This window comes from Alternaria rosae (genome assembly GCF_020736505.1).
Source record: "Alternaria rosae strain MPI-PUGE-AT-0040 chromosome Unknown BKA58scaffold_36, whole genome shotgun sequence".
Classification (NCBI taxonomy): Eukaryota; Fungi; Ascomycota; class Dothideomycetes; order Pleosporales; family Pleosporaceae; genus Alternaria; species Alternaria rosae.
The window spans coordinates 1-9,450 of NW_025763605.1; the positions used below are offsets into that span (position 1 = coordinate 1).

Below are 9,450 nucleotides of genomic sequence, written 5' to 3' on the forward strand. Positions count from 1 at the left end.
GATCCTAGCGTACCCGTTCAAAGGAGACAAGATGGCACCACTGACAGGCCATCCAAACCAAATACCCTCTCATCGTACATCGTGCCATGTCATTGGTCTGGGGGGGTACATCACCTTATCCACAACCCGAAGCAGACAGCATCATAGTGTAAAATTCCATCCTTACTTCGCTATGCTCCATTAACCGACTGCGCAGTACGTGTACTTATCCCTAGCCTATTCCGTTACGGCTCTTGTTCCATCAGGTGTATAAACGTTACTGCGCTTTGGTGTTGTTGTTGATGTTATTCGAGGTTGCCTCCAACACGCCGTTGGCATAGCTGCAGCATGTGGACTCCAGCCACATACTGTTGAACATGCAATGCAGCAGCGGGCTGTGTGACAAGTTCATGCTTTTGCTCTGCTTAGCGCCGTTTCTCGTAGGTTGGTAGGCTGTCAAAGGCTGAGAAATCGATGCACATAGATGAGCGCGGCCAGTTGAAGGGAGGCGTGGGGTCCACGACTGGTAGACGCATGCCAGCAGTGGCGATGTCTCAGCCTTCTCTTTACCAATAGATGAACTCACTATCGCCCTGGCAGCACTCTCTTCATTCTTGATAATTCCAACCATTCTATTCAATCCAGTCGCTTCCACCAGATTTTGGGGTTATGGATTACCGCGACGGCGTTCGAAGCGTCCATACCGCCTTCCAGGACCTCAAGCGAGACCTTAAATCAACACGATGGCTGCGAGGACTAGGCTGGTTCTTTGGGGCCATCTGGATTCTCGGTCTTGCAGGCACTCTGGTATTAGTCGCCGTCGGAGCGGTGTGGCTGTTTCGCTCTGACCTCGAGGCTTGCCAAGCGGACGGCAGTTTTCGTCTGGATCCAAGGACTTATAGCATGTGGTCGTTCTCTGGCTTTTTCCAAGTTACGTTAGGTGGAGGACATCTGACGTTCGCAGTAGCAAAAGCGATTGATATTATATGGGACGTTGTAAGCTGGCCAGAGTTTGAAAGCACGGAATTCGATACTGACAACTGATAGGCCGTGGGCCGTGGAGGTCAACTATTGTTGGCGGTCGTATCATGGCGGGAGTTCGCAAGGTATCTGACAATATGCATGGAAGACAGACCCGTCACCTATCGGCTATTGCGGACGATATTTATCGAGAATGATGCTTCACTATTATCAACATGCCAGACTATCAAGAGTTCCGTTTGGCAGCGCAGACTACGTTCCAAAACCGCCATGGTTTTCATTCTCTCATTTCCTACGCTCATGAGCGCTATGAGTGACTACGACTCCAACGTTGTGTCTCGTGTCCAAGATGGCGAGGATAACCTTGTACCCTTCGACAAGTATTCCCGGCTACTCTACGTAATACACGATGGTTGGAGAATCCAAGAACATGTCATCCCACAGGATGGCAATTACTGGATTATCGACATGGCAAGTCGAAGTGAGCATATTCCTGTCACTGTTTCCCTCAATCTCCGTCTGAGTAGGATCGTTCAATAGCCGAAACATGCAGATGATCCTGTGCTGCGCTCAGAAGAGTATTGTAAACTCCACGCACCATGGAGTGTCGGGACTGAGTGTATCCTGGTAGAAGCTGTGTCTCAATGTAAGACCGTACGTGATCAGTACTGTTTGCCTGTTAAGCAGCCACAGATGTCGAGGACTATGGACTTGGCGGAACCTTGAATGAATCATCTCGATTCATGGACGAGCTTATAACCGCACCCGCTCTCAACATATCTGCATACAAAAGCGAAGCCGAGAGCCTTGGGGGGCAAGACTCCCCCGATCTACTAAGCATCACTTGGGTGAGGGGAAATAAAACGTTTGACCACGCATACATGGAGCTTCACGGAAAGTGTCAGAACACGGGAGTGGGTCGCCATTGAGCCTTGATGTACTGATGTCTTACTGAACGTGTACTATAGGACTACCAATGGTGATTCTCCCTTTTGGAGCTCATTATCTGCCTTGGACTGCTGCTCGCATGGACAGTCGGGATCTATATAATGTGGATCTATACACATTACGCCATCGCGTCCAACAATGGCCACTTCGAAGACGTCCGTGGAGAATATCGCGCAGTTCTCGAATTAACAGCAGCCATGAGGATTGAGCTCGATGTAGAGGACACTGATCTTTCACTGCTTAGGGAGAAGCAGCTCAAAGAAAGGATCGATAAAGAGATCCAGGGTGGCACAATCTTCCACGCTTATCCTGACTCTAGACTGAAAGTTCATAGTATTCGAGAAGGCCTCAAGACTTGGTTCAAGAAAGAGATATGGTGGTTTTCGGCGATGTTGGGTACAAGCCTCTTTTGCTCGACTGGAATGTTGTACCTTTGGCACCGGCACTGGTTCTGGTTATGGCTGTGGGCCTGGGCAGTTTGGGCAGGCCAATTCTGGGCTTTCTGCATAAGCACGACTTTGGGCAGTCGGCTGCTCATTGTTCTGTTTTGCAGCCTTGTGACTGGACTTGCTTTAGGCATTACGGCAGCATTGCGAGGATATATGTTGAGGTAAATAGTGGGCCACGTTTCCAAGTCCCTCTTCTATGGTCGGGTACCTTGAGTGATACATCACCTTATCCATGACCCAAGGCATGCATGATGACGGTGCAAAACGCGATGTTTACTACGCTATACTCCGTAAAATGACTAGACAGCAGTACATGTACTGGCCCCTAGCCCGCTATTTTACACTTCTGCCTTTACGGCCGTAGAACTCCCATAACCTTTAACCCTCAGAATACGCCAGACGCTCCGCTCGAAAGAAATACCACTCCATCTCAATTCACCTGACCTTTGCTCTGTGCGGATGCAAGGCTTTGGTCAGTTGCATAGCGGGAACCGTCCTCCTCTTCCGAGTACAGAGTCTGATCGCCTTTACCGCCCATCTCGACGAATTCGTTAGGATTTCGCTCATCGGCAGGCCTTACCTCTGCAGCCCCTTGGGTCTTGCCGTTCATCTTCGTACCGTTCTCAACTCCATTCTTTGCGTAAACCTTGACGGGCTCTTGGCCTTCAGCGGCGTTGATGACACGAGTGACCTTAACATCGTTAATGCTACTAAGCATAGTGCGCTCCCGTTGTATCTTGCGCTTGGAGAAATCGAGCTTGGATATGGCCCCCGTGAGACCGTCTGTGCTATCGGTGACGCTTATTCTGTCTTGCGTAGTCCACGGGTGCTGCAGGCATTCATCAATTGATATCCGTTTCTCAACATCGACTGTGAGCATCTTGTCGATGAGATCCAGCGCGGGGTCGCCAACGGAATCCCAGTACGGTGACGGATAGTCGAAGCGGCCCATTTTGATCTGTTGTGATAGTGTGTATGGGTTCTCCTCACTGTACAGCTCGTCTGAGAATGGAGGGAACCCACACAGGCAGATGTACAGTACGACGCCTAATGACCAAACGTCCACAGCTCTGGTGTAGCGACGGTGGTTGGAATTTTCCAGAATTTCAGGCGCAACGTCTGAAAAACATTAGCATACTGTCGTACTTTGGAATAGGACAACATACATGACGGAGTTCCACACAGTGTGGTTGTGAAGGATTCTTCGCCGATAATTTTGGCAAGACCAAAATCAGCTAACTTGATCGACAGATCCTTATCTGTAAGCAATATGTTCTCGGGCTTGATATCTCTGTGTACAATGTTGCGCTCATGCTGACATGTGTTAGCGTTGAACCAGAAGGAAATATGAGAACTTACCAAGTACTTAACCGACTGGAACAATTGCACGAATACCTTGCGTGCCTCCGCCTCGGTCAATTTGTTTCATGACGATCCAGTTGAACAGTTCGCCCTCAGTCGCGAGCTCGAGCACCAGGTAGACACCATCATCCTCATCGAACGTGTCCTTGAGACAGAGCAGCGCCGGATGGACACTCATCAGCACGGCGATCTCTTGCTGCAGACCCTCGACCTTGGACTTTTCGCCAGGACCAGAACGCTTCTCGAATTTCTTCACTGCGTACCGTACGCCTGTCGCTTTCTCTGCGCAGAGGTATACTGAAGCAAAATGTCCCTTGCCTAACTGCTCCTGCATAGTGTATTGTTGTCGAAACCGGTGGGTGTTGCGCTTCAACGGGTACCTGAAGACATAGCGGGCTTGGTCCAAGATGGCAATCTCGTCACCTTCGCGCAGCTCGCGTCGCTTGTTCCGTCCAACGAAGATGTCGTTGACAAATGTTCCGTTTCCAGACAAGTCTTCGAGTACAGCGACAACATCGCCGCCCTTCTTCTCCGTGAAGAGCAGACAGTGCCGGTTTGATACGGTAGGTGAACTGAGGACTCGATCTGTGGCATGGTCAGACAAGCATTCTTGGGCAAGGACTGTTTCCGCGACTTACCACACTCTCTGTGGCGACCGATGAGGTAGCCACCTGCTGGTACACCGTGCTCCTGCTTCTCCTGCTCGTATTTGTCCTCCTGCTTTTTGTACTCTTCTTTGCTTACCCGCTCTGTTCCTTCGGTCTGGCCAACGAGTGCCTGAGGGACCGGACAGGCTTGTCGCCGGCGCAATACTAGCACGTCTTTGTCCCGGCCATCCATAGGCACCAGGTAGCCCCAGACTTCCTCTTCCTCTTCATCTTCTACGGCGTACGTCCGGCTGTCGGGCGGGTAGACAAACTGGGAGAAGGGCTGGGTGTCGGATGGGGGCGACGAGAGACCACCGCGTGCCTGGCTTGGCTTGCTAGGCGGGGGACTCTGTGTACCTTCTTTGTAGCCTTCCGAAGCGTCTCCGGTGGATTCCTTGTGGGTTACAGGCGAAGGCAACGGTCCCTGCTTAAGACGGCCGTTGGGAGGCGGCGACAGGCGCGAGTGGCGAGTGCGCTTTGGTTCGGCCTCTTCGCCCTGCGAGTACTACAGCAATTGAAGCGTCAGCGCCCGCTCCCAGTCACATACTTGGCAGCATAACGGCTACATACGCGGTTTCGCTTGAGCTGGCTTTTCTCAGTCTGGGCCGGCATCCTGACAACAAGGGCGAGTAGTGGAGTCGAGACGGAGATGGCGACGGAGACGGGGTCAATGCTGGCGCGTGTATGACTGTGTCTAGATAGGCAGCATAGTGTTGCGAATGATGGAAACGAGTAGTAAGGGCGGGAGAGTCTGGGCCGCTAAGCTGTACTGAGATTGAACGTCCGCACGCCCTCGAGACTTGAACGATGTTGCAGGCAGCCAAGCCCTGGAGCCGGGGAAGTCGCGTCCCACCCCTGCCGATTTGCGCGTGGCGAGCCTGCCGCCCTGTTGAGTGGTCCGGAACGACGTACCGGCTACACCTATACGCTGCCCACTTTGTCAACCTGCAACCTGCGTCAACTGCCACCCATGAACTGTATCCGAGTCACCCTATGACAGCTTCCTCATTTGCATTACTCAGCCCGAACAAATTCACGCAAAAGCATGCTTCCAGGTTTTCCTCACCTCGACGCAATTGAGTTTGAGCAGGCCTGCGATGCGCTGCAGCGATGCTTTCAGCTGAGAGGTAGCGCGCAGCACGAGTGGCTTTCCGTGGAGAAGAGGCACCGAAATGGGTCCGTATATCTCAACATTACCACCCATCTGCCGCTCCATGCAGATCGACCTGCGGTGCATGATCGGGACGCTATTGAAGAGAATGAAGTAGTGGACGACGACGAGGTGGGTGATGCCAGGGCCCTGATCTGCCGATACGAGCTCAGTTCAGGTAGGAAGCTCTTCGCGATGCCGTAGCACCCCAGCCAGTTGTAGACTACGACATTGTCCTATCGGATGTCTATCGCATGCCCGTCTTGTACATCAGCATTCGTGACCCTCAGCACCGGTATCCGCCGACAATGACTACGTTGTACGAGCACTTGGTCCCGCCGCAGTTCAAAGCTCAAACAGAGAATGCTGGTGTCATTGGAGGCATTACTATCACTGTGAGAAGTGTGATCCCATGTGTTGGATTCAACTAACCATCGCAGGAGCACCCGCTAACCAACAGACCTGTGTTCTTCATCCATCCATGTCAGACGGCTGATGTGATGGAGGCCAGTGTCGAGAGCGTTATATCAGCAGATAAGTATATGACCATATGGATAGGGGCCATGGGAAAGTCCGTTGGTCTGAACATGCCGCTACAACTAGCAATGCCAAACGATACTTAACATTGACATGCCTGATTTATGATTGGTGCCACCATATAATACAACTACAACCGCATCCGCACGCTTGCCTTCTCCAGCTCGCCAATGTTCCCCATACCCGCCAAACTCCACTTCTCCGCTACGAAGCCCTCGTTGACTTGGTGTCGCAACATGCCGCTTTCGGCATAGTACTCCATGATTGATCTGGCCTCTTCCTTGGTCAGCCCGCCAACGTTATAATATCAGCTCCATGGACGATGGTGGCATCTGGGGTCGAGTCGCTAGGGAGTCCTGCGACCATGACGCGCACGTCTACGCTCTTGTAGGGGTTCCATTACTGGACGTAGCTTCGGACTTTTGACGGGCGACCGCTTTCGAGCGAGTGGTACATCGCTGTGTAGGCGGGGGGCGTTCGATCTTTTGTTAGCGCGCCGAGCACCACGCCGCCGTTGGGTAATTTCTTTGGCCTGAAAGATGATCGACGAAATGGCGGACAAGAGTCAGGTCGTGGGCGTGGATAGGCTTTACTTCCGCAGACATGTACTCGGAGTGGCGCATAACATGCGATAGGCCGTCGAGTGCAAGCAGGATTTGTGGACGGCCTGGTAGAGATAGCTCATTCCATAACGCAACAAACACTGGCCATGATGCTTCGGGATTGGCCATACCAAGCGCCGCCAGCTCTTTCAGTGTAGCGCCCGCAGGAAGTGGCAGAGGCAGTTCAGGCTGCGTGCTAAGTTTTGTGGCTGCGAGGAATGCTCCGTTGGACATGAGGATTTGCTGGAGGAGATTCGCCGTGTATGTATCTTGAGTGTACTGCATCGGTTCTGAGTTGGGAAGAGGCGCATAGTCGGTATGCGCGTTGACGAGGGTCTGGGCTGAGATTTGTTAGTGGCTTGTCTCTGCCTCGAAATCACAGTCCATACCTTCTGGTAGGTTGATCACAAACCAGTCCCGTAGAAAACCCATAGTCAGACCCTGAAGTACCAATGTGCTCTTCCCGCTCATTCTTTGCCCGCACAGTATCCGTCTTATTGTCTTCTTGGAGCTCTCGGCCTCTTTGAACAGCCTCGCGAGTTCAATCGCCTCCTTTCTCATCAACACGGCTGGTCGGCGGAACAGACCCCATCCCTGGGTTGTTTTGAATGCCTCGACGGCTCGCAGCGCATCCACTACAGTCTCTTGTGGTAGCCCCATAACCTTGCCCTCATTCTGTTCGCTGAGGACATTGTCCTTGGTGAGGTCCCGCAGCGAAGATACTTCGAGTGCGTTGTCGTTGCTCAGAACGATGCGCTTCCGTTGGGCTTTCCGCTCGCCTTGGGCTGGCCGCTTGCCCGAGTCACCTCCTGATGCTCCTCTCCCCTTCTTCGTGTTCAGAGACTTGACACCCTTCTTGGGGGCGGCGGTCATGCCCTTCTTCTTGGGTCCAACCACAGCATAGCGGGCGGACGACGTGGAAAGCAGCAGGCTATCGGGGGCGTAGCACGCGCGGTGCAATGCATCCATGGGCGGCGGCATCAAGCGACAGCTGCGAGAAGCTCCGGAAACATGTGGAAGGCGGCATGACGGGTGGTCGAGGCTCTGGCCCTCCGCAATGGGCGAATTGGCGATGCTAGAGACGAATTCTGTGATGGTCGCAGCCTCGGGAGTCCGCCGCTCGTGCACGGACTCGAAATTTATTCTGAACTTTTGGCAGCAGGCGCGCAGAGCGAAATTCTACCAAAACCACTCGACCCTCGCAAAATGTCAGACACAGAAATGGACGGCGGCGTCGCGCTCGGTGGCACTTCGCCCACGCATTCCCAGCTCGCCGATGAAATCAACGGAGGCGCCATGGACGTCAAGTCCAACGGCGCACCTTCCGTCGCAGACTCGACCGTCTCCAGCCGACTGTACGTCGCATGCTTGCTTTGTCCTCTACTACACCGTTGCTTACTCAACAAAGACCCATTACTGTGAACAAGCCCACGCCCTTCACCTTTGACCTGGGAAACCTGCTCGCAAACGACCCCAACCCCGTCCCCGCCGGCGCCGACGAAGCAACCCTCACTGCCACTGCCCGCGATGCCGCTCAAGCCCTCATCAACCAGCTCCTCTCGACCTGCGAAATCAAGTCAAACTCAGAGGGCGTCCACCTCGTCCTCCCTGCGCCGACAACACCCCTCCCCCGCGAGAAGCCTATTCCCGAAGCCAAGGAGCCCACCAAGTGGGATAAGTTTGCTGCGAAGAAGGGCATCAAGAACAAGAAGCGCGACACTAAGCTGGCCTACGACGAGGCTACGGGCGACTGGGTACCCAAGTGGGGTTACAAGGGCAAGAACAAGGCGGGCGAGAACGACTGGCTGGTCGAGGTTGACGAGAAGAAGGAAGCCAAGACCGGTGAGGCTCACGACCAGAGGGCGGATAATCGGAAAGAGCGGAAGGAGAGGATGCGGCGCAACGAGAGGAAGGAACGGGCGAACAGCGTCAAGTCTCGAAAGGTTGGTGCGTGAGCTGGAGCACTTGACCTTTATCTGAGAGAGGTCAATTTATAAAACGACATGCATTGGGCGGCGTTAATCTTACGGCATGTATTCGACTTGTGGGCGCAGGGCTAAAAGCTTGCGAACTTGCACTTTATTGATTCTTTCCGAGGCTGCAACATTGTCTCCCAGATACCATGAGTAACCACGCCGTCGAATATACTATTTCTGCACTTTATCCAGCCACGGATCTACCAACCAAGTGCGTTTGAGTCGGAACTTTGAAAGCTTACTTCAACAAGCTAGCGTTCAGAAGTTCTGATAGTGCCATGTCTATTGTGACGCGACTAGAGTCCGTTCTAATATTCTACCCAAGCCTCAACTCTACATTTTAGAGAGTATATAAGAAATCCGGCCGCTGGTCCCCCATCTCCTCAATCTCTTTTTCACTCTTACCCTCAATCCAGTGGTCCCTTGCTCCCTGCCTCCTTTTCTTGTTCTCCCACGCAAGCAGAAATCGGGTCACAATACTCCCGCCAAGCAGCCACAGCGTCAGATATGCCAGAACTACACCATGTCCCAGGAAATAGCGCGGCTTATCCCTACTGCGGTAGATGTTCGACGAAACGACGCCATTGATGTTGCCCCAGCCTATCACAAAGCCAAGGGTGACGCCACGCTTGTACACGCCCTCGACGTTGTTGGCGGCCCAGGATATAGTATTCGCTATTGTTGCTAGTGGAAATTGTTAGAACCAAGCGATCCATGCTGCTAGATGAGTTCACTTACGATAGATACCCACAGCTCCCAAGAATGTACCCGCGTACTGAACATTCGGACTTGCAGATCCGAAGAAGGCAACATGCAAAG

General features: G+C 53.0%; 7 protein-coding genes across 7 annotated transcripts; 4 read left to right on the top strand and 3 right to left on the bottom strand.

Annotated features, from left to right (window-relative positions):
• Positions 1 to 416: 416 nt before the first annotated feature.
• On the top strand, positions 417 to 1,500 carry BKA58DRAFT_455525 (uncharacterized protein; the record flags this gene model as incomplete). The annotated part of the gene is made up of 2 exons (XM_046174556.1): positions 417 to 975; positions 1,027 to 1,500. The coding sequence occupies exons 1-2, from the start codon at positions 649 to 651 to the stop codon at positions 1,498 to 1,500; spliced, it is 801 nt and encodes a 266-aa protein (XP_046019703.1). The 5' UTR covers positions 417 to 648.
• A 325-nt stretch (positions 1,501 to 1,825) lies between these two features.
• BKA58DRAFT_139151 (uncharacterized protein) lies at positions 1,826 to 2,655 on the top strand. Its single transcript, XM_046164542.1, has 2 exons — positions 1,826 to 1,874; positions 1,929 to 2,655. The coding sequence occupies exon 2, from the start codon at positions 2,010 to 2,012 to the stop codon at positions 2,520 to 2,522; it is 513 nt and encodes a 170-aa protein (XP_046019704.1). The 5' UTR covers positions 1,826 to 1,874; positions 1,929 to 2,009; the 3' UTR covers positions 2,523 to 2,655.
• Positions 2,656 to 2,787: 132 nt separating this feature from the next.
• On the bottom strand, positions 2,788 to 5,194 carry BKA58DRAFT_455531 (kinase-like domain-containing protein; the record flags this gene model as incomplete). Its single annotated transcript, XM_046174557.1, has 5 exons — positions 4,937 to 5,194; positions 4,358 to 4,871; positions 3,733 to 4,304; positions 3,524 to 3,671; positions 2,788 to 3,476 (listed from the first exon to the last, which is right to left on the bottom strand). Exons 1-5 carry the CDS (start codon positions 4,976 to 4,978, stop codon positions 2,788 to 2,790), a joined length of 1,965 nt encoding a protein of 654 aa, XP_046019705.1. The 5' UTR covers positions 4,979 to 5,194.
• Positions 5,159 to 6,139, top strand: BKA58DRAFT_455536 (uncharacterized protein; the record flags this gene model as incomplete). The annotated part of the gene is made up of 3 exons (XM_046174558.1): positions 5,159 to 5,648; positions 5,699 to 5,911; positions 5,957 to 6,139. The coding sequence occupies exons 1-3, from the start codon at positions 5,412 to 5,414 to the stop codon at positions 6,137 to 6,139; spliced, it is 633 nt and encodes a 210-aa protein (XP_046019706.1). The 5' UTR covers positions 5,159 to 5,411.
• A 402-nt stretch (positions 6,140 to 6,541) lies between these two features.
• Positions 6,542 to 7,624, bottom strand: BKA58DRAFT_406820 (mitochondrial ribosomal death-associated protein 3-domain-containing protein; the record flags this gene model as incomplete). Its single annotated transcript, XM_046171986.1, has 2 exons — positions 6,542 to 6,996; positions 7,045 to 7,624. 2 exons carry the CDS (start codon positions 7,622 to 7,624, stop codon positions 6,542 to 6,544), a joined length of 1,035 nt encoding a protein of 344 aa, XP_046019707.1.
• Positions 7,625 to 7,861: 237 nt separating this feature from the next.
• On the top strand, positions 7,862 to 8,610 carry BKA58DRAFT_445309 (ribosome biogenesis regulatory protein-domain-containing protein; the record flags this gene model as incomplete). The annotated part of the gene is made up of 2 exons (XM_046174133.1): positions 7,862 to 8,010; positions 8,064 to 8,610. 2 exons carry the CDS (start codon positions 7,862 to 7,864, stop codon positions 8,608 to 8,610), a joined length of 696 nt encoding a protein of 231 aa, XP_046019708.1.
• A 155-nt stretch (positions 8,611 to 8,765) lies between these two features.
• On the bottom strand, positions 8,766 to 9,436 carry BKA58DRAFT_139198 (uncharacterized protein; the record flags this gene model as incomplete). Its single annotated transcript, XM_046164543.1, has 2 exons — positions 8,766 to 9,315; positions 9,370 to 9,436. Coding segments are annotated over 2 exons (411 nt in total), but the record flags the coding sequence as incomplete, so codon positions are not given.
• Positions 9,437 to 9,450: the final 14 nt, after the last annotated feature.

Excerpts from the sequence above, each read along its gene's own strand:
- BKA58DRAFT_139151 (XM_046164542.1), top strand. The coding sequence starts at position 2,010 with ATGTGGATCTATACACATTACGCCATCGCGTCCAACAATGGCCACTTC.